Source organism: Microcebus murinus, chromosome 12, assembly GCF_040939455.1.
Source record: "Microcebus murinus isolate Inina chromosome 12, M.murinus_Inina_mat1.0, whole genome shotgun sequence".
NCBI classification, from domain to species: Eukaryota; Metazoa; Chordata; class Mammalia; order Primates; family Cheirogaleidae; genus Microcebus; species Microcebus murinus.
In genome coordinates this window covers 86,037,077-86,062,432 of record NC_134115.1, presented here as the reverse complement: position 1 = coordinate 86,062,432, position 25,356 = coordinate 86,037,077, and the positions used below count along the sequence as shown (strand labels likewise).

Sequence of the window (25,356 nt, the reverse complement as noted above, 5' to 3'; positions counted from 1 at the left end):
ACCCTATGGCACTTATCCCTTTAGGATGTTGTCCTAGTACTGTGTTTACTGGTACAGTGCTTCTCCCTCCACTAGAATGTTTGCTCAATAAAAGCAGGAACCCCCCCCCCCCATCTGTCTTCTGTATCCCCAGCACCTGGCACATAGAAGTGCTCCATAAATATTTGCTGAATGAATAAATGAGTACAAAAAAGCCAAAAACATTAGAAAAATATTCATCTTGGGCCAGGCGCTCATGCCTGTAATCCTGGTACTCTGGGAGGCCAAAGTACCAGGACTGCCTGAGCTCAGGAGTTTGAGACCAGCCTAAGCAAGAGCAAGACTCTGTCTCTACTAAAAACAGAAAAATTAGCTGGGTGTCATGGTGTGCACCTATAGTCCCAGCTACTCAGGAGGCTGAGGCAAGAGCATCGCTTGAGCCCAGGAGTTTGAGATTGCTGTGAGCTAGGCTGATGTCATGGCACTCAAGGCAACGGAGTGAGACTTTGTCTCAAAATCAAAACAAAACAAAATAAAACAAAAAGAAAAATATTCATCCGGCAAAAGGAGAATGTGTCAGGTTGATATGGTCCTTCCTTTCCTTTCCTTTCCTTTCCTTTCCTTCCTTCCTTCCTTCCTTCCTTCCTTCCTTCCTTCCTTCCTTCCTTCCTTCCTTCCTTCCTTCCTTCCTTCCTTCCTCCCTCCCTCCCTCCCTCCCTCCCTCCCTCCCTCCCTCCCTCCTCCTCCTCTTCTTTCTTTTCTTTCTTTCTTTCTTTCTTTCTTTCTTTCTTTCTTTCTTTCTTTCTTTCTTTCTTTCTTTCTTTCTTTTCTTTCTTTCTTTCTTTTCTTTCTTTCTTTCTTTTCTTCTCTTTCTTTCCCTCCCTCCCTCCCTCCCTCCCTCCCTCCCTTCTTTCTTTCTTTCTTTCTTTCTTTCTTTCTTTCTTTCTTTCTTTCTTTCTTTCTTTCTTCCTTCCTTCCTTCCTTCCTTCCTTCCTTCCTTCCTTCCTTCCTTCCTTCCTTTCTTCCTTTCTTCCTTTCTTCCTTTCTTTCCTTTCTTTCCTTTCTTTCTCTTTCTTTCTCTTTCTTTCTCTTTCTTTCTTTCTTTCTTTTGACAGAATCTCCCTTTGTTGCCCAGGCTAGACTGAGTGCCATGGTGTCAGCCTAGCTCATAGCAACCTCAAACTCCTGGGCTCAAGCAATCCTGCTGCCTCAGCCTCCCAAGTGGCTGGGACTACAGGCATGCGCCACCATGCCTGGCTAATTTGTTTTTCTATATATATATATTAGTTGGCCAATTCATTTCTTTCTATTTATAGTAGAGACGAAGTCTCACTCTTGCTCAGGCTGGTTTCAAACTTCTGACCTCAAGCAATCCACCTGCCTCAGCCTCCCAGAGTGCTAGGATTACAGGCGTAAGCCACCGCACCCGGCCGATATGGCCCTTCTTGAATGAGGTCACTGTTAGCTTCAGCCAAACTGATGTGAAACCTGCTCCATTGCCTTCCCAATCTCTGACAGGCAGCTGCTATTGCGGGGACTGTGACAAGTGCTCAGGAGCAAAGACAATCCATCTGCAAAACACCCATCTGGGCTTGGTATATGTAACTGATGCTGGAAAACACTTAATGGCTGGCAGTGCTTCTAGAGACACTTTTCTCTCTGGTCATAAAATGCAAGACAGACATTTATGTCCTCACTTCCATTTGTGCTAAAACTGTGGGCTCACTGACAGTTATGGATGGCAAGTCCACTGCAAGCACCCATCTGAGGCTGGAGTGCCCACTTTTACCTATTCATCCACTAAAACAGCTCCCAGCTTGGGCATGCCACTATGTGGGAGCACACACACGGAACCTCTCACTGGTGTGCTACCTACTCTCTATCAATGTCGTGTTTATTTTTGCTGTGACTGAAGATAGATACTGTGCGTGGCAGATACTCTGGAATGACTTGCTCAATCCCACTTCAGTCCCCATCCACTGTGCAAAAGCAAGAAAGCTAAAACCTAAATATCTTCAACTCCTTTGCAGTTAGGGTTCTGGACATGATCTAAATTCCACAAATCAGATGTACTCATGGGAGACTCTGATTTGGAGCTGAGCCAGGCAGAACAAAAGAGAAGATACAAGGCATCATTTTGCTTTTGTAGATCATAACGGGGATATTATGGTCTGGGGTCAGCAGCCTCTTGATTCTCCGGCTTTCTTTTTTCTTTCTTTTCTCAGAATATGACCTCATTTGGAAGATTCTCCAGCTTTCTGAAGCAGCAGTGGCAGCTCTGGGGACAGAGGCAGAGTCAGCAGTGTGGTTCTACAGTTAGTGAAGGTGGCATCAGCTTCTTGTCATGAAGTGGCGGCTTTCCTTTCCTGAAGATGCCAGAGCAGAGTGGTCCTGGGAGCTCAGACTGCAGTCGGTTCTCTGAACCCTCCAATGACTTTGTGAGCACTTAATTCCCTGGATTCATATGAAATCCCTTTCTGTTTCCACTGGGTAGGGTGGAGTCTGTTGTCTGCAACAGATTATTGACTGATAGGCTTTTTATAGTGTCTGTCAGGTTGGACTGTGAGCTTAACAGTTCATTCGACCCCATGCAGAGCACAGAGTAGGGCAATAGAGTCTTCCAGTGGCAGCAAAGGAATAACCTCCAGTGGGCAACAAAAAAGACTGTATTTTTACTGGAATACATAAGAATGCTGCCTTTGGAGTATAAAAGAGAGCTTGCGCAAAGCACCAGGCATTTCTGCTCAAGCAGCAAAGAGATGGGGGGAGCTGAAATGATAGCACGCTGAGTATACTTCCAAGGTCACGTCACCCTGGAGTGGGACTGTGCTGTCACTGTTGCTGACCTGCTTACCACTATTTGAATGTTTTCAAGTATGCCACCAAAAGTTGCTATATCCAAAAGTGTGCTGAAAACATAAAATAGTTGAGAAAGACTAGTCTAACTTATAGATGCTTTAACATTTCCAATAATAAAATTTTTACTGAATTGTAAAGCAAGCCATCCTAGCTTGGGCAGAACCAACTGCAGGAATGTACTTTCACATGCTGAGTCCAGTCTGTTTCATTATACCTCATACCCACTATGATTTCAGGGCTAGCCCAGGGCCATATTCTGAGAGGGCCTAATTCCTTTTTCATATGTCACCCTTTCAAACGTGGGAAGGCAGCTGTGATATTATGAGATATGTGTGTGTGTAACTACATACACACACACACACAAAATTGGTTTTTTTTTTGAGACAGAGTCTCACTGTGTTGCTCAGGCTAGAGTGCCGTGGCATCAGCCTAGCTCACAGCAACTTTAATTCCTGGGCTCAAGCGATCCTGCTGCCTCAGCCTCCCTAGTAGCTGGGACTACAGGCATGCGCCACCATGCCTGGCTAATTTTTTCTCTATATATATATTTTTAGTTGGCCAATTAATTTCTTTCTATTTTTAGTAGAGATGGGGTCTCACTCTTGCTCAGGCTGGTTTCAAACTCCTGACCTTGATCGATCCGCCTGCCTCGGCCTCCCAGAGTCCTAGGATTACAGGTGTGACCTACCGTGCCCAGCCCATACTTGGTTTTTGTCCACTGTTCCTGGCTCATAACTCCCATAGTCCTTGTTACCGTCTTTTGCTATAATGTTGGGGCTTTAGGCCTCAGGAGCAGGCCTTAGGAAACGGAATCTCTCTGAACTTCTTCCTTCTCCTGCCCCAGGCAAGACTCTAATCTGACTGTGGGTCAAAAGACCCTCATTCCAGAGAGGGTCCTTCCCCATATCCTAGAGGAAGGAATGCTACACAGAAAGGCTAAGAAAAGTCTGAACAGACAGGCCTTGCTGGGTTTAGATCAGACGCTTTTTGTCCAATCGCATTTCTACATGGTTGTTAATCATGTCTATGTAACGAAGCCTCCATAAAAACCCAAAAGGACAGTGTTTGGAGAGCTTGCAAATAGCCGCACATGTGGAATATTTAGGAGGGTGGTGCACCCAGGGGGGGCATGGAAGCCCCATGCCCCTTCCCTATATCTCACTCACCCTACACATTTCATCTGTACCCTTTGTATTATCCTTTATTATAAACCGGTAAACGTATTTCCCTGAGTTCTGTGAGCTACTCCAGCAAATTAATCAAACCTAAAGGGGGGGGGAGGTCATGGGAACCTTAACTTGAAGTTTGTCGGTTAGAAGTTCCAGAGGCCTGGACTTGTGACTGGTAGGAGGGATGCAGTTTTGGGGACTGAGTCTCCAACCTGTGGGATCTGACACTATCTCCAAGAAGATAGAGTTGGAATTGATTTGGAAGATACCCAGCTCATGTCTGCTGCAGAGCTGATGCTGGCTTGGTGGTAAGGAGAAACCCTTCCCCACATTTGGTCACCAATGTTGTCTTCTGTTTTGATGACTGTCGTGGTGTAAGAGTAGAGGGAAACACGGATGGAGTCCCCCCACCCCCACGTCCCGCCCCCAAATAGCAGCTATCATATCCTCTGTGAATTTTCTTTCTGTAAAACATCCCTCCCCCATATTGAAATCTCTTCCCTTTTCTGGATCACTCTCATCAGATATAAGCATCTTTATAAAACAAAAGCAAAAACACCCAAAGCAAACCAAACCAACAAACACACACCAATCTTTCAACTCACCTTCCCTCCACCCTACGAAGAGTTGACTATTTCTTATTTCCAATTCATCTTCTTGTTACCTCTTAAAGCCAGGCCAATGAGATTTTCAACTTCACCACTCCAAAGAAACAATCTTGTCAAAGTCCAATAATGAACCAATGATGCTAAACCCATTGGTCAATTCTTAGTTCTTCATTTTATTTGACCTACTGGCAACATTTGACACAGAAAATCATTTCCTCTATTAAAAAAAATTATATTCATCATATAGCCTTCAAATAAAAAAATGTTAATCACATCATGTTTCCATGACACATTAATGTGTCCATTTCACATTGAAGTCTCAAAGTCTACATTTCGCTTGGGACTTATATGAAAAATGAATCCACTGGCCGGGCGTGGTGGCTCACGCCTGTAATTCTAGCACTCTGGGAGGCCGAGGCAGGAGGATTGCTCAAGGTCAGGAGTTTGAAACCAGCCTGAGCAAGAGCGAGACCCCGTCTCTACTAAAAATAGAAAGAAATTAATTGGCCAACTAATATATATAGAAAAAATTAGCCGGGCATGGTGGCGCATGCCTGTAGTCCCAGCTACTCGGGAGGCTGAGGCAGCAGGATGGCTTGAGCCCAGGAGTTTGAGGTTGATGTGAGCTGACGCCACGGCACTCACTCTAGCCTGGACATTAAAGCGAGACTCTGTCTCAAGAAAAAAAAAAAAAAATGAATCCACTAACCACTAACCACAGTTACCCTTCCTGACTAATAAAGTTTCTTTACCGATTCCCTTTTCCTAAAGTCTCCTGATATCCCTTTTTTTCTAGAAATTTTGACCTTTTCCTATTTCACTTGATCCATAGTCACATTAAAGAACAACCTTGATGCATTCTTTCAAACATTTCATTTCCTACCTGAGGATCCATATGCGTACTGTCATTAAGCCAGCCACCAACCACAGTGGCTACTGAACACTTAGAAATGTAGCTAGTCTGAATTGAGATGTACTATAAATGTAAGATGCACACTAAATTTTGAAGACAGTACCAAAAATAAGTAACCTATTTCAATAATTTGGCCACTAGAAAATTTTAAATTACATACACAATTCTATTCTTGCTATTACCAGAAAAAGCTGCTTGCTTTTTTTCCTTTAACATGTATGTATATCCTACATATCTTTTCAAGTCAGAAATATAGATTGACGCTAATCTTTCTAACAGATGATCAGAAATGTATGACCACATTTCTGATAGATTTTTAAAAAACTTTTACAAGTACTATGGTCTGAATGTTTGTGTCCCCCGAAATTCATATGTTAAACTTAATCCCCAATATGACAGTATTAAGAGGTGGGTCCTCATAGAATGGGAGAAAATTTTCACAAGCTACACATCCGATAAAGGGCTGATAACTAGAATTTATTTAGAACTCAGGAAAATCAGCAGGAAAAAGTCAAACCACCCTATCAAAAAGTGGGCAAAGGACATGAACAGAAATTTTTCAAAAGAAGATAGAATAAAGACCAACAAACATATGAAAAAATCAACATCTCTAATCATCAGGGAAATACAAATCAAAACTGCAATAAGATATCACTTATCTCCAGTGAGACTAGCCTTTATCAAAAGGTTTCCAAACAATAAATGTTGGCGTGGATGCGGAGAGATAGGAACACTCCTACACTACTGGTGGGACTGCAAACTGGTTCAGCCTCTGTGGAAAGCAATATGGAGATACCTTAAAGCAATACAAGTAGATCTACCATTTGATCCAGCAATTCCTCTACTGGGCATTACCCAAAAGATCAAATGACACTCTACAGATGGGACACCTGCACTCAAATGTTTATAGCAGCACAGTTCACAATTGCAATGGTGTGGAAACAACCCAGGTACCCATCAATACATGAGTGGATTAGTAAAATGTGGTATATGTATACAATGGAGTACTATTCAGCTTTAAGAAACAATGGTGCTATAGCACCTCTTGTATTTTCCTGGATAGAGCTGGAACCCATTCTACTAAGTGAAGTATCTCAAGAATAGAAAAACAAGCATCATATGTACTCACCAGCAAATTGGTATTAAAGGATCAATACCTAAGTGGACATATAGGAATAACATTTATCAGGTGTTGGGCGGGTGGGGGGGGAGAGGAGGCATGGGCAATATACGTAACCTTAACATTTGTACCCCCATAATATGCTGGAAACAACAACAACAACAAAAAGAGGAGGGTCCTTTGGGGAGGTGATTAGGTCATGACGGCTCCACTCCCATGAATGGGATTAGGACCCTTGTAAAAGAGGCCTGAGGGAGCTTGTTCACTCCTGTCACTTGAGGACACAGAAGGCCCCATCTATGAGGAATGGGCCTTTATGGGACAACAAATCTGCTGGCGCTTTGATCTTAGACTTCCCAACCTCTACAACTGTGAGCTATAAATTTCTGTTGTTTATAAATTACCCAGTTTAAGTTATTTTGTTATATCAGTGAATGGACTAGGACAACAAACAACCCTATGGTGAATAGCCTTCTACATAAATCCCTTTGGGCAGTCATACCTCATGGCTGACTCATATTTGCTTACTGGCTTCTAAGAGCCTAACTTCAGAGACAATCAGACATGGGGTTTCTGTTTTCCCACATTTCTACACTCTCTGCCTCTCTACATCCTGCTTTAGAATTTTTTCCCCCCAGGAAAACCAGCAGTGACTCTCACTGTAGAGGCCAAATCTCTTATAATTTTCCTACAGCATTATTTGTCAGACTTCATTGCTCTTCAGATCTTCAACTCTGGAAACCAAACAACCAAATGTAATTTCTCTTATTAACCTTCTAAAGCAAAACTAATTTAACTATTGTCTTCCTCCAAGAAAGGAAGCTGTTTTGCATTAATTTAAAATCTTAGTGAATAATAAAAGTTGTTTTTTCTCTGCTCTTAGGAGAGCAGACATAATATGAAAATTAATTTTCTTCAGTTGGCCCAATGGGCCCATTATGTCAGCCCAACACAAGACAGCTTTTAAGAGTCTTTCCCAGGAAGACTGCTGTTTCTCCAAAAGAAAACTGACAGCAGCAGATTTATTTGTGATTAAATACTTAAGGGCCTCATACAAACAAAAAGAATAACAACATAACACAGACGAATGAAGACTGCAAAAACAGCCCATGTTAAAATACTTGTTTACAAAACTACCTGAAAACAATAAAGTCTTCTGGGAAACAACAACACAACAAAATCTAAGAGTCATGAAAAACATAAGGAAGAAAAGAAGGCAACCCAATGCATAATGGATAATTGCTCTTTTCTGAACTTATCTTGGCCTGGAAAGCAATATTCAGGAACAAGAAAGCATTTGTCTTGGCATCAAATTTGTTCTCATAAGGCGTGGGTTCTATGCATTACTAATAAGGAAGCCACCATGTACGGAGCAATATTTGGGAAAGTAGAAAATATGTTTTCCATTTGTAATTCAAAATCTCCTGTCTATGGTAGGGCTCTGCACCCACAGTGACTAAACTTAGTAACCATAATTTAACCACTTAACTAAGGCAGTCTTTTACAACAAGAACTAAAAAATACAGAAACCCCAATTCTGTGACTGTGAGTGGCATCTGGGTATCTATATTTTGGAAAAGCATCCCAGATGTAATGGCTTGTTTTTGTTTTTTTGCCAATCCATTATCCCTTCCCTTCTTCCGGTAATAGCACTGTGAATCCTTTGAGGAATTCCTTCCCCTTGGTCTCTATGAGTGGAAGTGGTTTAACTCCTCACTTCCAGGTTGTGCATATAACGCAGGCCCAACGAATTAGCATACCTCACCCAGTTCTGGCCAAAGTAATTGGTTCAAGGATGACCACAGAACCCAAGAGAGCCAATGAATGTCAACCCTAGGACGTATGCTAGAATTACTGAGAAAGAAACCCTATCTTTCCACCAGGATTGTACATTGAAAGCAAGCGTGGAGTAGTTAACGTTCCTTGCCCCCATAGCTTTATTCTCCTTGAGGATAAAGCCAACCCAGAAGATAAAGAATACTAATGATATCATTTAAACACCTGGAACTATCCTGTCCCAAAGCTTAGTCAACCCCAGCATTTTACAACTGTAAAATGTAATATTAGCCAAACCTTTCCCCCCAAAAAGACTCAAGAGAACAAAATAATTTGTAATATGTATCTGTAAAGAAATAAACTACAAACCTTATGATAGAATGAACTAACAATATGACCTTTTCCTAAAATAAAAATTTTAATCATTTCCTGACCTTCATTTTTGGTACTACTCTCACTAGTTTCAATTCTTATGTTAAACAAATTCAGCTCACCTCTTTTAAAAGCTTAAATAATCTGGAAATCAACTTAATGTAGTCATCTTACTGTTTTCCCATTATTAAAACTGAAAGAATCCTTGTCTACTTTAGCACAGCAATAATAGTATCTATATTTGAAAACCTAAAAAATAACAATGAACAGGAACTATATAATAGGAACAGGAACAGAACCAATAATTCTCCTTTGCTTGACATTCATAGCTTTTGATAATATTTTTTTAAAAATTTTAACTACTGGTAAGGCCCCGATACTGGCCAATCAGAAAAGATGCTGATGCGTTACTAGGCCTGCTTGTAGCTGAAAGTGTTCAATGGTGATTACAACTGGGTATCCAGGAATAAGAACCACCTGACCATTAAGGCTACACCCCACAATCTAAGCCACCACACTTCACCTGGAATCAGAATCACACACATTGGTACTGCAAGTGGCCGTGACAGCTGAATCCTGAGTGATAGGTGGCAAGTACAACTAGGCAGGCTTCGACTTCACTCTTAGAAAAAGATAACAGAGGTGCTCAATAATAAAAATGCTTGCTTTAAGAAGCAGCAGCTCCCTGACCTGACATGCGATAAACAGAAGCTGGATGATCAGCCACAAAGATTATTGCAGAAAAGATTCCTGTATCACCCCAGAGGATTGGTTTTCAAAGTACGGTATGTGCCTGGGCCAGGTGTACTGGCATTACTTGTGAGCTTGTTAGAAATACAAATTCAGAGAATCCATCCTAACCTTGTGAATCAGAATCTCTGGGGATGGGGCCCAGAAACTGTGTTTTAGGAAGCCTTCATCCTATGTATGTTCCATTTGAGAACCACTGCACTAAAGAGCACTGGTTCTCAAACACAGTTTCCTGTGTCCCACCTCAGAGATTCTAACTGAGTGGATTTAGAGTGAGGCTTGAGAATTTGCATTTCTAACAAGTTCTCATGGAATGCTGATGCTGCTGGCCCAGGGACCATACTTTGAGAACCACTGTCTGAGCAGTTGACCTAAGTGATGTCTTAAGTTCCATCCAGGCAGATGCAGTGGCTCATGCCTATAAACCCAACACTTTGGGAGGCTGAAGCAGGAGGATCACTTGAGGCCAGGAGCTCAAGATCAGCCTGGGCAACACAGCAAGACCCTGTCTCTACAAAAATAAAAATGAAAAAATTAGCCAGGGTGGTGGCACATACTGACAGTCTTAGCTACTCGGGAGGCTGGAGCAGGAGGGTAGATTGAGCCCAGGAGTTTGAGGTTGCTGTGAGCTATGATCGGATGGTACCACTATGCTCCAGCCTGGGTGACAGAGCAAGACCCCGTCTCTAACAAAATTAAAAATAAAAATAAAGTTCCATTCAAAGTTGAGATTCTTTGATCTTAGATTTTGCCTCCCAAATTCAATCCTACTAATATGTAACCCTGTTAATATTATACTTCACATTTTGTTTGGCCTCCATGAAATGTTGCAGCCAAAATGACACAGCTCAGCAATCAAAAAGTAATTTAAAATAACTCGGGCTCGTTAATTTCTTATCGTCACAAAGGAAAAAAAGACAACAGACATACTTCTTAAAATATCATTTGCCTCTAGAGCCTCCCTTACATAGAGGTTTTTCTGTACCTCTCACTTCTAAATACCCGCTAAAAGTTTTTGAGCCAGTCTTAACCAGTGCCCTGTATACCTAGTGTCCTCCTTACCCCTTCTCTTCCTAAATCTACAGCTCAAAAATGCAACAGGCAAAGCAGGACCTTGTTCTAAGGGCAGGGGAGGAGGAATAACAGAATGGGCAGAGCTGGGGTTTTAATAAGGCAAGGGAAGGGAAAGGTTGAGAATTTTCAAATGTTAATCATTTTTGTTCATAACAGTTACCATTTAGTAATGCTTTGTGCCAAGCATTGTTTTTAATACTTTGTATAAATTAGTTAATCTAAAGCTCACAGCAATATAGTGAGATAGGTCATTTTACAAATGAGTTAACCAAAACTCAGAGGGGTTAAGTAACTTGTCCAAGTTCACATGGTGTGGTGAGTTAAAAGACAGAAACTTGAACACAGATCCGTCTCACTCCAAAGCCCTGTTCTTGAATACTTTGTCATGTGCCTTCCTACAAAATGATAGCAAACACATCTAGGGCAAGTGGTTTAACAGCATGAGTGTCTTGCTCTGCTGCCTCAAGGTTTCCCAGCTAGTCACTGAATGCCACCAGCCTGGATGCCTAATGCCTGGGCCATTCTTTGCTCCTTGACATTCATTAGTTTGCTGTGTCTGCACACCAGTTATCAGAGCTGACATAGGATATTTAGCAAGGAGAGTTGCCAAAGTGAAAATGATGCCTTTCCCCCGATGTCAACAAGATGATCGGGTAAATATGGTCAAACCAGGTTCTGAAAGGCCCTAAACATGAGATAGTGGCATTTAAATTTGATATAACAGGAAATGAGAAGGAATTGAGGACTCTGGATAAAGCAGGCTAATCTGGGAACAAGTCTACAAAAGAGGCGAGGCTGTCACCCCTGGCTGTGCCTCACAAGCACCTGCAGAGCTTTCGGAATATCCACACACTTCAGTGCCACCTTGTGCTTTCTGGATCAAGAGGCCTAGAGTAGGGGATCATGCTCCTGTATGGTAAGATGCTACACTGGTGACTGCAATGCACAGCCAGGGCTGTGAGGTAATTTGGATTAATGAATTAAGGAAGGAATTTTTTTAAACAACAAAAATGAGAGAAATTACAGATGAACATTTATCTGTTTTAAGTTAAGGAATTCTCTTCTACTTAAGTATAAACAGGAGGAAGATATGACTAAATTTAGAAATAACTACCAAAATAAATTTTTTTTTTATCATAAACCACCACAAAGAAAGTAAAAAGGCAAATAGTGAACTGGAATATATATGTGCTATATATTTGATCAAAAAATTAATTCCCTTACTATTATAAATAAAAAATGCTTCAACTCAATAAGGAAAACAAACATTCCCAAAGAAAGACAAAGTGCATGCATATATATTTCATAGAAATAAGTATAAATTATGAATAAATATGTGAAAAAGTTTCACCTCACTAGGAAACAAAATTAAAATTAATGTACCACTTCGGCAAATATTTATAAATAATAACACCTAGCATTGAGGGTAGGAAAAAACAGGTTCACTCGTGTGCTTTTTGAAGAACTATAAATTGGTACAACTTTCTGGTGAGCAACTTGGCATTATGCTTCAAAAGCCTTTAAAATGTTCATTTTCTTTGATCCAATAATTCCCATCACATCTATGAACTTATCTTATGGAAATGATGACCTCTCAATACATACATTAATGCACATGGATTTACTGCACCTTTAGTAAGGATGAAAAGCTGGAAATAAACTATATTGTCCAATAAATAAATTGTAATATATCCATATGACAGACTATCATACAACAATTTAAAATAATTTTCTTAAGAAATGTTTAAGGATGTGGGAAGATCCTTACAACATATTAAATGAGAAACCAAGTTAAAATGTAAATATACACACACAGGAAAAAGGCTAGATGACACCAAGTGAGATTATGGGTAAATAAAAATTTAATTATCCTCTTTATATTTTTCTTGATCTTTCAAATTTCCTCTCACAAACACAAATTAAATTTTATAATCAGAAAAATGGTAATTATTATCATCTTAGGGCTTTTAAGGTAATATCATAGAGTATCAAATAGTGAACAAAAAAACTCTGGAGGCCTGGGAGTCTTTCAGGTATAAGGTCATGAAGACAAAGGAGGGGGTGATGCAGGAATTCAGAGGAAAAGAAAAAGTTTCTAAACTGGTGCGTCCAGTAGGGTAAACATTAGTCACAGGTGGTTATTTAAGTTGAAATTAATTAAAGTTAAATAAAATAAAAATTCCAATCCTTAGTAGAACTAGCCACATTACAAATGCTCAATGCCACAGGTGGCTAGTGGCTACCCTACCAGACAGCATGGATTACAGGTTTCCATCGTTGTGGAAAGTTCCGTGGGACAGTGCTGCTCCAAACATTCTACCTCAGGCCTGAGGGATCCAGCTGCTGCTTGTCTCTTCAGCCTGATCTCTCGGTATAGTTTTCTCATCCTCCATGCTTCAGCAACAAGCGTATATGCACCACAAAGACACAGGCCGTATCCGTCTGGTTCTCCCACCTAGTGAGGGAGACATACTCCCTGGACAGCTACACACAATGCGATGTGGACTCAGAGACACATACAGATTGTTGATAACAGCAAAGAGCTCAGCCTGAGGCCCGGGGAAGAATTCCCGGAGGGGGAGGAGGAGGTGTTACCCAAAGAGGAAAGGTAAGAACATTCTAAGTAGCGAAAAGAGCATAATATGAGTAAAGGCACAGATGAGAAACAGTGCAGCATAAGGGAAGAATCACCAACTAGTCAGGTATTTACTCATTCAACACATAGTAAACGTCTGTGACGGGCCAGGCCTGAGCCAGCTCTGGGGATGGAGCAGTGACCAGGCCGGCTTACGCCCTGGTCAGTACTGCTGGTGAGGCGAGGCATGCCAAGCACTGAGGACAGAGGGAAAGGCCAAGTCAAGGGCCTGGCACGTCATACTGAGGATCCCGGTTAGTTTGCTTTTTAACTTAGCAAAATGAACCTTCTTTTCCGCTGTGGAAGACGGAGAGCTTCTCCAGGGGTGTGGGCAGCGAGGGGCACCGTCACCGCCTCAATGAGACCCCTCCGGCGGCCACTGGGATGTGGATTTGGGAGGTGTAAGGAGTCACGTACAAGAGGACCGGGCTCTGAGAAAATGGTAGGGCCGACCGAGCGGCGTCGAGGGAGGAGCGTGCGCTCCAAGTTCGGGAGATGCCCGGGAAGCAGAGGGAGGGCACCCCCGCGGCGGGACGGCGCGACTGCGAGGCCTCGGCTCAGGAGCGAGCCACAGCTGGAGGAGGGTAGGGGCCGCTTCGGCCCCGCCCGGAGCCCCAGCCCAGGCCGCCCGCGCCCGGGCGGAGGGAAGGCGGCGGCGTGAGGGGCGCCAGGCGCCCCGCGAGTGTGGGGGCCACGGGCGCCGGGGAGGGCGGGGCCGCGGCGGCAGCAGGTGTGCAGTTCCCGGCGCGAGGACGCGGGGCAGGAAGGCGAGGCTCCGGCAGGAAGACCTTCTCTGGACCTGGGGGGCTACTTCCCGACCTTGTCCTTGAGCATTTACAAGGGGTAGGCAGGGCGCCTTCTCCACAGCCTGTGACCCGCCGAGGGCCGCGGGCGTGCAGGGCCTGCCACCGGACCGACGCTTCTGGATGCCCGACACGCGCCCCGGTACCTCCCGCCGGACTGCCCGGCCCACCCTCAGTCCCCCGGCGTCCGGCCCGGGCTCCTCGCCCACCCCTCAGAGCCTCCGCCGGCCCTTCCCACGCCGCGGCCCCGCCATGCTTGGTCCCCTCAAACCACCGGCCCCCCACGTGGCCGGCTCCCTGCTGGCCCCACCCGGCTGCACCTCTCCCGGGCCGCTGTACCTGGGGCTCTCGAAGCTGCACCCCCTGCGCCGCAGCGCCGCCCTCTTCTGCCGCAGGAGCGCAGCAGCCGCCCCGCCAGGCTCCGGCTCCATAGCCCCGGGCGGGGGCCGCGGACTCGGGCGCACTCGGGTGGGCTCGGCCTCGGCCGGGCTCGGCCGGCCGCTCGGCTCGCGCGCCGCAGCCCACGCCCCGCCCCGCGACCCTCCGCCGGGCCTGGGCCCCGCCCCGGCCCCGCCCCGATCTACAGTCCCGCCCACTCCACGCGCCTTCGCCGGGCCCGGGCCCCGCCCTGGCCCCGCCCCAGCCCCGGCCCAGTTCGCCCCGCGCCCCTCTGCTGGGACCAGGCCCCGCCCTGGCCCCGCCCTGAAACACAGCCCAGCCCGCCCCGCGCCCTGAGCCCCATGCAGGCCCCGCCCCTGCCCCGCCCCGAGCTCCAGCAACGGCCCTCCTGCGCCACCCGCGCCCAGTTCCTCCCGGCGGCACTCCGCACCTCTGCGCGGCCCACAACCCCCAAACGCGCACCCGGTCCTCAACTCTGTCTCGTCCACGGCCCCGTCCCTCCTGTTCCTTGCCGCTCAGCACAGAGCCAGGCCCCGCCCACCTACCCTTCCGCTACTGAGCTCCCGCGAGGCCCCAGCCCTCATCCCAACGCTCTGCTCCCTCGAGCGTCACCCCTCGCGCCGGCTTCGAGGCCGGGACCCACCTCACCTCAGCACCTCCTGACCCTTTCTATCGTAGCTCCGCCCCCTCGTGGGGCCGCCTCCGCCATGATCCGCCCACAGGCATAGCCCCGCCCCCTGGAGCCCCGCCTCTTCCCTCCGAAGACCCTTGTCTGTGCCCACACTCGCTCACTGCACCCGCCCTCCTCGCTACTGCCCCGACAGCCGGGGCCTCGCTTCAGCCCCGCCCAGCCCGCGAGCTGCCCCGCCCACACCGGTGGCCCCGCCCACTCCGCCCGCCCTCGGGCCCACGCGCGGGGAGGATGCGGCCCTCCGGGCTAAACAGTCTTCTACGGTGAAGTGTGTGTTGGCTCGGGGATCTCACCATTAGGGGACGTATTGCTTTCTCCTGGGGCCCGTTTATGGCACCAGACGCAGTGAGGCTGAGGGACTGGAGCTTTGCAGGCTACCTGTTGTGGGTTCAAGTCTTGTCACTTTCCACCTGTGTGACAGCCACTACCCTCACCATCCTCACTTCCCCCAAGTCCGATGCATTCTTCTCAGAGACCTTGAACACTGTCTGCACGGTGGCTGAGGGCAGCGACCCCTCCCGGTAAAGCCAGGGGCCACAGTGCCATCAGAATCAGGAGGCGAGCGGGCTTTGTCGCAGCTGGGGAGGCGCGGCCACGCTGGCCTGCCACTGGGACGGCGGAGCAGAGCCCGAGGAGTGTGCTATGGGGGCCTGTGCGTGGAGAACCAGCCGCTGCAGCTCTGGAAGGCACTGGCTGGGCAACTGAGGCAGTCAGGGCCAGGGGATCCCACGATCCACTTGATCACCCCTAGCGCACACTTCCTCAATGACTGCCAGTGCTTTCCCAGTAAGGCCTGGACTCCTTCGCTGCCGCACATTCGAGCAGGGAGCCAGTTTGGAGAGAGAGAGAAGGTGCTGCCGGGAGAGGGGACTGGGAACCTCAATGAGAGAAAGATGAGAGAGAGAGCTTTGCGTTCTCCTTCCAGCCCCGTTCGAGACTGACTCCGTGGTCCTCGCAGGTTTCGCTGAGACAACCCTTGTAAGGTAGTCTTTTTTCTCCAAGCAAGCGAGAGTGGGTTTCTGGTTTTTTGCCTAACATAAAGTCCTCCCAACATACCTTTTCAGACTTAGATTCCATTGCTCCTGCAAATACATCCTTTATGCAGTGATATGGGGTTGCCTGCTTTCCCCCAGCCTCACCCTGCTTCTTCTCTTTTCTGTATCCCTGCCTCCCCCTGCCCTCATGTGTTCTGCAGTCTCTGAACCCAATCTCCAAATGCCCCCTGCGCCTCCCTGCCCCGAGCGCCCACTGCAGTGCCTCTGCCTTCCCGAGGGCACCGCTCCCTGTGTTATGTTCTAGTTACTTCCCGGCTGAGCTATGGGTGCCCATGCCTCCTCCATGTCTGTCTGACGCAGCAACTGTTTGCTAAATGAATGTATGTGACTTCAATAAACTGAGCAATATTCATTGGAAAACACATTTAATTTCAAAGTAAACAAAGATGTTTGTACATTAAAGTATTTAATTAGTGAAACAATTATTATCAATGTAACAAGCTGAAAAATACAGCAACTTGATACAAGACTGAGGTAACAAAATACTTCACCAAAAATCTAAAGAATCCCACAAAGGGCTGATGTTCAGTGGTTATTGCGGGTGAGACAATTCACAAGAATTAGAGAAAGTCCTTACACAACTGCATGCAGGGGTCTGCTGGAAAAAAAGACAGCCCAGGAGAATGCAACAGATTTAACAAGAAACGAATTAAAATGTAGAAAGTGATTTTCAACTTACTTTGAAGAATACATAAGAAATTGAAAACTATTCTCTATGCAACATTTTGAAAGCTAAGTGGAAAACCATGCATTTTGGCACGAGATTTATTAAAGGTTATACCATACTAATAAATTAATTACTATTATTTCATCACTGAATGGTCACAGTCATTCAGAAATGGATAAAGAGATGAATGGTTATAAAACGAACAGATGATCTATTGTGTTGCTGCTGTAAGCAGGGTTTCGAGGCTGCCCGTGGGGTACACAAGCCTATGCAGCATAGGGCTGCAAGGTGGTCTCAAGTCCATGGTACAAGTTCTCAACACCCAAGAAAAAGCAGCTCTCACTCATATTGTGTTTGCACTGTGGACATTCTGACCCAACTCTCACTCCACCTGCGGAGTCCTCAGCATACGCAGCCAACCAGCTGCTAGAACAGTGACTCCAGCTAGTCCTCACTGCAACTGAACTTGCAGATCAAGAGGCTGTTCAGTCTGTCAAGACTTCTGAAACATTTCTGGAGGAATCTGTGCACAGGGTTTGTATTCAGGACTAGGAGAGAGGCGGGATCTTGCCCAAGATGTGCGCACTGGGGATTATTTGTTCGTTTTGTGGTCAGCTCCATGAGGGCAGAGATGGAAATCTGTCTTGTTCTCAGCCATTCATGTCCCAGGTTGAGCCTGGCACATTGGAAGCACTTGCTAGCGATGTCAATGAATAAATGAGTGAATGGGTGGCCTTATGCAGAGAATCTGATTTTTCAAAGTGTCTCTTGTAGTTTTTTTCTTCTGTAAATATGAAATCACTCAACATGTCAATATGATGTACAGCTGATTTAAGTTATTTGTGGGGTCACAAAAAAGAAGGCTGAGTTTTTGGCAATGTTCTCCTGGTAGTTACAAGCATCAGCAATGTGGGTGATGAGCTCTGGCCCCCGCCCAAAGAATAGAGCATATGTTCCTTGCAAATGGCTTCCCATGTTCACGGACCGTTTCCATCTGTAAAGGGGCATCCTAAAAGATACATCTCTTGGGAGGTGGGGGTAAGATGATGAAAGAAATACTGGCCATCTTGGTAAGAAAAAAAATGCTTTATAAATTCAGTTGGCAAGAGAGAGTGGGTTCTTTCCTAAACAGAATCCCTTAAAGTATAGACTTTCTCAGGTTTCACAGTCTGACAGGGTGCTGAACGGACTTCTAGTCAGGGCAAGCTGCACTCTCTCACTGGGCGCACTCAGATCATTCTACTGCTCTCCTCCAAGTCAGTCCTCCATGAAGTATTTCAGTTGCCAGAATGCACTTGACTAACCTTGAGTTATAAATCATATTCCACTGAGAGGAGAAATATTTATTCCCAGGGAGAGGTGAGAGAGTTGCTTTTGGAACATCATAATGTTACCAGCCACCTACTTCAAGTTTGTAGACAGCTTTCTACAAATTGATCTGGGCTTCCATGATCTGTTTGCATTAAAAAAAAAAATACAGCATATGCATGCAGGACATAATACCTTCAATGGCTTCACAAACATTTGTGCAGTACGGACAGTCAAGGAGAAGAGAACAGATACGCTTCCCTCCAGGGTTAGAATCCACACATGGACTTTCAGTTTGTGCCTGGCTTCCTTGGTCCCAGGCATGCAGGCCACCTCATCTGTGGCTTGAGGGACAAGCCAATACTAGGAAGACAATGAGCACTTAACTCACACGCTTGGCCCCAAGCCCCTGCTTAGAGAGCTGAGTATCTTCCAGCACCATCTCCAGGACTCTTCTGGTGTGTTCAGAGCTCTTAAAAGTTCTACTAGGCTTGCGCCAACAAAGTCTAAAGAGATTCTTCAAGAGTCCAAGCTAAGAATGTTCCCGGGAGGGGATGTAGGATCAGACTCAATCAGCAAGAAGACCAAACACTTTGAAAAGAAGTGTGATGGTGTTATTTCAAGTTAGGCTCAGAAGAAAACATTTGTGAAAGATAAGAAAAACGTGTAACAGGCAGAAAATTATTTGATTTAGTGGTGCCTGAAATTCTCGGGTTTTGGATTGGCATCTATAATATTTCATGTGTGAAAAATGAGGACATTTTGAAGAGTGAAGAAACCCAAGGAAAATAAGTAGCTGATGTTCCAGTCTTTCACTTTCATCCAAACTTAAGGATTTTTTTTTAAAAGGTAGCAAGTAGAATTAGATTCAATGTAGGTTAAAATGTTAACACTGCATGGTTCTGGTCAGAGGTGTCTGGTGTATTTGGTGCTGTCATTCAGCCTCGAGATGCTGATTTGAATAGTCATTGGTAGAATTAGGTGCACACATCCAGGGTGGGTGTGCAAAGCACCTATTGTCAAGGTTTGATGGCATCAACTTTATCATCTGGAGTTTCTCCTGGCATGAAAATATTCTAGTCTTTGTTCAAAAGGAAGATTAGTTACTGAGCACAGTAAGGCCCAACCACAAAAATGAAACCCGGTGAAAACTGCTTTCTTTACCAATTCATTCAAATTTTCAGAGAAGCTGCTACTGTTTGATCAAAGTACAGTGGTAGGTCTTTGGTCATTTTTAAATTGACCTATTACAGTTTAATGGCTTAGATGCTGTTTGGAAGCATCTAGCCCAGAAACCCTTCAGGGTAATGTGATGCCTGATCAGTGTGAACTCTGAAATCATTAGCAACCAGGACCCAGAAATTCAGTCTCTTTCAGAAAACTGTTTAAGGGTTTCCTTCTCAGAATTAGGATATCCAAATTAAAGAGGGGTTGGGGGAGAAGGTATTGTGATATAGAGTAATTCATTATTTTGAATGAAAATGTACTTGTGCAAAATAAAAATCACTTTAAGATGTGATAAAAGGTGACACATAGGACGTTGTTGGTGTGAAGAGCTCCTAACTGAACGCAGAGGTTGGACGTTTCGCTCCCCAGGGCTTTGCTCTCTTGTCACATGGTCATCAACAATTGTGCCCTTGGACTTGGATAATGGAGAACTTGCTGGTGACTGCATTTGGGGGCAAGACTGGGGGAGCTTAAGGCCTCAGTGTCACTCAGCTCCCCATCGTGATCAGGAACCTCGGTGGGTGCTGCCCTGGCAGTGGAGGCAAAGGAGTGAGATGATGGGAGCAAAAGCTTTGCCCTGCGGGGAGAGGATGGTGCCAAGTGGCTTCTGCACAGCTGATCACCGGGAGAACGGCGGCCTCCGATGCTGCTTCTGAGGGGAGCTGGGAGGAAGTGTCACAACTGCCCATTCTGGCATGGTGGGAGGGGGTGAGAAGAGAAGGGCCCCAGGCCCTGCCAGGAGACGGGATGGGAGGAAGCAAGCAGGCCAGGGCTTAGCCGGGTCCTATCTCAGAAGGGCTGACAGCAACAAGGCCTGGAAGGGACCCAGGGGCCCAGGGAGCAGGCCTTCCAGATGAATAGCACCCGTAGGAACAGAAAACAAGACACAATTTAAGGCATTGTTTGTTTACAGTAAAAGAATGCAAGGGACCCTTAACACAGGAGGGATCTGGGCTCTCACTCTCACCTTCCTTGGCGGACAAGGCTATAACCTAAGGTTAAAGCAGGGCCTCAAAGCGAATGAAGTGTGTGATGTCGCAAGTCTTGTGCCAAAATGCATGTTTCTCAAAGAGTTCACACTCACTCGCACGCACACGCAGAGGATGCTTCGGGGGTTGTACAAAATCTGAGGCAGCCCTGTGGGCGAGCGACCCCGTGCACTTGGGGTGTAGAAAGCCTGTTCCACAGCCTGTTCTTTCTCTCGGGCCCCTTCCGCAGGTTAACACCGTCCACTCTTTGTGCAGTAGAAAGCACTGAGAACCCAACATGGGCCGAATGCTTTCTAGTCGCAGAAGCAGCTGGTGGACAGATGGGGGCCCAGAGAGGGAGGGCGGGATGTACAGTTTGGGGTCCGAACACCGCCCCAAGAGGTGGTGCTGCAGAATGAGTGCCATGAGAGTCGCTGGGGCTTGACAGGTGGATCCCACACTGGTGGAGCCCTCTGGGACTGTGAGGCCACAGGCCGTGTCCCCTGAGTCCGGCTGTGAGTCTCCTGGCACCCTGGCCCACAGCCTGTGCCCAGGACTGCTCTTCTCCACCAGGCCCAGCCCGGGCTCCCAGAAGCCTCTGAAGTCACGCCACGTCCTGCAGAGACTTACTCAAATGACATAAGGTTTGCAGGTACCTGGAAGAGAAAGCTCAGCCGCTTGTCAAAGTTCCGAACCCTTGGAGAGGGGCAGGGAGTAGTCTCTAAGGGAAGGGACAGGCCTTTCCCAGTGAGTCCGTGACTGAGGTCAGGTAGGGAGAGGCCACCCTCTGTTAAGCCACCCCTGCTAAGCCGGGCACTGCTCTGCATACTTCACAGGCTTTGTGTCCCTGTGTGCTTACTTCAACCCCATTGGGCAGGTACTAGAATCATCCCCAATATAAAGATGAGGAAACTGAGGCTTAGAAAGGTTAAAAACACAGTGACTAAGTGGCAAGGCAAAAACCCCTGAGTCCACACTCGCAACCACTATCCTCCGATCAAAATGAAACTCTGCTTGGGGCGGGGAGACAAGTGCTGCAGGAAGGGGGCCTCTGTCCCTGGAAGGGATACCAGCAGAAGAGGGGTGTTTCATTAGGGGATGACAGGAACTGGCATGTGGAAGCACAGGAGAAAGAGTAAGTTTAGGGATATCAGGAACCCCACAACCTTCCCATAGCTGTGCCCCAAGGACAAGTTCCTAGCCCCAGCCCCAGCCCTCCTCCCCTAGCACTGCCATGGAGTCTCAGGAGATTTGGTTAGAAGTAACCTCATCAAATATAAACCCATATTGGTGTCAATTTGCTCAAAATGATGAAATAGGAAGAAATGCATCTCTGTGCACCATTATAAGAATGGGCACAGCAGCACTGTTCACTCTCGCAAAACGCAGGAATCATTCCTGGGATGACCAACAGAAGAAACAATAAAAACAAAATCAGTGCAAATAAATGAATGGCTGCTACATGTGTTGGCACAGATGAATCCTAGGAATAGGTTGTAGGGGAAAATCCAGACACAGAAGAAAATACATGGTTATGGTCCTATTTATAAAGAAGTTTTTTTTTAAAAAAAAAAAGCACCTCAGACAATACATGAAGGAATCAAACACATGTTCTAAGCTTATGAAGGAACGGCAAACACACACATCAGGAGAGTGGCTGCGGGCGGGGTGGGCGCAGGGCGGAAGGTGCTCTGGGGCCTGGGAGGCTCTGCTGGCAGGCTGGGTGGTGGGTGTATCCTGCTGGTTTCAATGCTGTCGTTTATATCTTATGTATATGTTATAAATAAGGCTTGAGTGGATTCAGAGTTGGCAAAAACAATTTTAAGAAGTGTGCTTTGACAACATGGAAACCAATCTTAGTCGCTGAGGCTTCCCAGGGAGCAGAGGCGTTTCTGCAGCGCCCTTTCCTGCCCCTCCTGGCAGGCTGTCGTACAGCCTGGGGTTGACTTAAATAATCCTCTGCTGGTGGATGTTCAGGTTGCTGCCAGCTTTTTACTATTACATACAGCAGAGTGGGAATATTTGGTTGAAAGCAAATTAGAAATAAAAAGGAAAAAAATGCAGAAAAAAATTCCATCCACTAGGTCTGAAAATTAGACAAAAATCCTCAAAAGTTGCAAAACCTTGCCAGGGTACACCACATTTGCCAATACGTGAAATACGACTAATGAGTCCTTCTGCCAGATGGGTTTGACGCAGTCCCCTGCTGCCTGCTGTGGAGCTGCTGCCACCCTCTGGCTGCTCCTCTAGGGAGGGACGATGGCTTTTGTTCAGGGCTCCCACTGTTGCTCCCTGCTGGGGTCGCCACAGTGCCAAGGCTACAGCCCTGCCTCTTCCTCCACCCCACATCCAGGTGGCCCCCTCACGGCTGTCGGCTTCTGTTGGACCTGGAGCTGCTCTGGCCTCCTGTGCACAGGTCAAGAGTCAAGAGGCCACCTGTGTGTGGCAGGTGAGCTTCAGTGTGCTGTGCTCTCGGAGAGTGGCACTCAGAGCCCAGGAGGAACCCCAGACACACACAGCATGACCGTGCAGAGGGACCTGGGCACTCTTCCTCTCCTGATGCGGCCGGAGGCGGCTGCACACTTGTTTAAGCCTCAACACTTCGTTCCCTTTGGGTCACCCTGAGGAAGTCTTCCCGTCACAGAGACGGGCAATTACATTTGTTGAATGTGCATAATATATTGTAAGCATTCTAGAAACTACAGCATTATAGTTTCTTGTGTATGTATCATTTTAGAGACTTTACATGCATATAGAAACAGGCATATGGTAACTATGCACATGCATTTTAATATAACTGGGATTGTCCTGCCAGAGCTTTTCCTCTCTGTGCCTTTCAGGTGATCTCACGCGGATCTACCTCTGTCTTTCTAACAACTGCGAGTGTTGCACAATGCAGATCTCCAGAGGGTCACAGAGGTTTCTGGGTTTTTTTTCTTTCAGGAACAATGCTGCAGTGAACACTCTTAAACACACACCTTTGAGCATATGTGTGAGCACGTCCCTAGGACAAACTCCTAGCAGTCAGATGTATGAGTGAAGGGACTCGATTGCAATTTATTTTGAACCACCCCATTGCACCTCAAGTGTATCTTTGTACTGGTCTTGTCCTATTGTTTTAGTTTGGCAAGCACTTTCTGCTAATTCTGGTTTCTGGCTTCTTAACGCCTGTAATTTCGCTCAGCTTCTTGTGCATGTCCTCATCTCTGTTACAGATGAAAATCCTGAACAGGACCCAGCTGAGCATAGAGCCCTAGAACATGCTACTAGAGACCTCCTTCTGGTTTACAAGAACCACCCTGAGGGACCGAGAAGTCTGTGACTGGTACAATGAAGTCCCTGTCCTCCTGGACCCAAATGTCTGGTGTGGATGTGCCTTTGCTGAGGTCCCTCCAGACTGGTTTATCATCTCCTCCAGTCTCTACCCACCCTTCCTCCTTGAAGCTGCCACCATCTTCTCCAGACAGGCTGAGGACAGGGATCCAGCCTCCCTAGTTCCTGCCTCTGGCTGGTCCCTGGGGAGCACTCACACAGATACTTAGGGATGGGAGCACCAGTGCTCCTGAGCCCAGGGAGCAGGAAGCTCCAGCCGGCCCCCTTCCAGGGCCTTGCGCTCAGCTGCAGGGACACCCAGGGACGTGAAGGCAGAAGAGCTCAGGACAGCAAGTAGAGACTCTACAGTAAGGCGAACCTGAGTTAGGGTACAGCTCCACCCCTTACACTAACCGTGGGACCCCCAAACAAGTGTCTGCCCCTTTCTGAGCTTCAGGATCCTCAGTATAAAACGGAGACAGTTAGGAGACCTACCCCACCACAGTAATGCGGGGAGAATTCAGCCAATTCCCACATGTGGAGCATTTCACACACTGCCTGGTGAGAGTGGGGTGGGGGAGCCCAGAGGGGGCTCACACCTGTACAAATCCCACTGAGGAACTGGAAGCTCCTTCATCAGCAGCCTTGCCTGGCACGTGGCTGGCCCTTGGTAAGTTAGCTGTCATTATTCCCGTGGGCTGCGGGGCAGGGAGGCCCTTTAGTCAGTTTGGAGTATTCCCAAGCAATCACCTTTTGGGGGGATGATCTAAATAGATGCTGGAGCCTGATCCTGGGGTGATATCACACCTGCCTCCTAACTGTCCCCCAGTGGATGTTTCTGTGGCATTTCCTGCAGTGAGAAAGACACAGGAACCAGACCAGAGCTCCAGTCTGGAGCTGGGTTAGTTCTAAGAGGAGCAAGGGAGTGCCTTGGCTCAAGGGGGAGTGCTGATCAAAAGAGGGTCCCTGGGCACACAGCTTATAGGCTCTGAGGGAAGAAGGGAGCCCATTTCCTAAGGACCCTTAGTCCTGAGGGTGGGAGAGGATATTTCAGTGACAAGCAGGATTTGGGTGACTTTACCTGAGGCCTGTTGCTTTTACATGCATCGTCCAAATGCTTGTGCCACAGTATTGCATGGAACCGGGAACCAGTCTGAAACTTGTAAACATTGCCTGATGGAGAGAGAAACTGTGGGTTAAGAAGACGGTCATGTGGGAATGTCCCAGCCCACGACTGTGGCACGAGGAGAGACGTGAACACGGGCAACTTCGCCAAAGCGGGTCAGCCCCAGGGGAGAAGCAGCTCCCGCACTCCCTGGGCTGTCCCTTTGGACTGGGGCACTTAACCATTTTCTGGGCCTGGTGCCTTTGGCTGTCTGGTGAAGCCTGTGGACCCCTTCTTAGAATAATGTTTTTAAATGCATGAAATAAAATATGAAGGAACTCAATAATAATGAAATATAGTTATCAAACTACTAAAAAAAATGAGTGGTGTAATTCTATAGGTGCTTCTATACAAAAGCACTAATAATAATATCTAGTGGCAGGTCTGATACTGAACTATAATTTTAAATAGATGAACATAAATGATATTTTAAGATACCTGCTAATAATATATGATATGGAAGTAGCTGTGATTTTTCTTGGAGATAAAATTACAGGTGTTGCTAA

The 25,356-nt window shown here is 46.6% G+C and overlaps 2 protein-coding genes across 8 annotated transcripts in view; both read right to left on the bottom strand.

Moving 5' to 3' along the window:
* Positions 1 to 15,184, bottom strand: part of GARNL3 (GTPase activating Rap/RanGAP domain like 3) — a 168,748-nt gene extending 153,564 nt beyond the window's left edge. The window contains exon 1 of one of the 2 annotated variants that reach the window (XM_012771966.3): positions 15,106 to 15,184. Coding sequence is in view for 1 of the 2 variants with exons in the window: in XM_012771965.2 (XP_012627419.2) it covers positions 14,398 to 14,489 (92 nt within the window). In the remaining variant the exon portion in view is untranslated. Of the gene's footprint in view, positions 1 to 14,397; positions 14,562 to 15,105 lie in introns of those variants that run through there. The other variant, XM_012771965.2, reaches the window with a different exon arrangement.
* A 1,367-nt stretch (positions 15,185 to 16,551) lies between these two features.
* Positions 16,552 to 25,356, bottom strand: part of RALGPS1 (Ral GEF with PH domain and SH3 binding motif 1) — a 269,878-nt gene continuing 261,073 nt past the window's right edge. For all 6 annotated transcript variants that reach the window (XM_012771947.2, XM_012771954.2, XM_076009044.1 and 3 more), the window contains 2 exons: positions 24,767 to 24,858; positions 16,552 to 21,029 (listed from right to left, as the gene is read on the bottom strand). In XM_012771947.2, the coding sequence (XP_012627401.1) occupies positions 21,000 to 21,029; positions 24,767 to 24,858 (122 nt within the window). In that variant the 3' untranslated portion in view covers positions 16,552 to 20,999. The remainder of the gene's footprint in view (positions 21,030 to 24,766; positions 24,859 to 25,356) is intronic.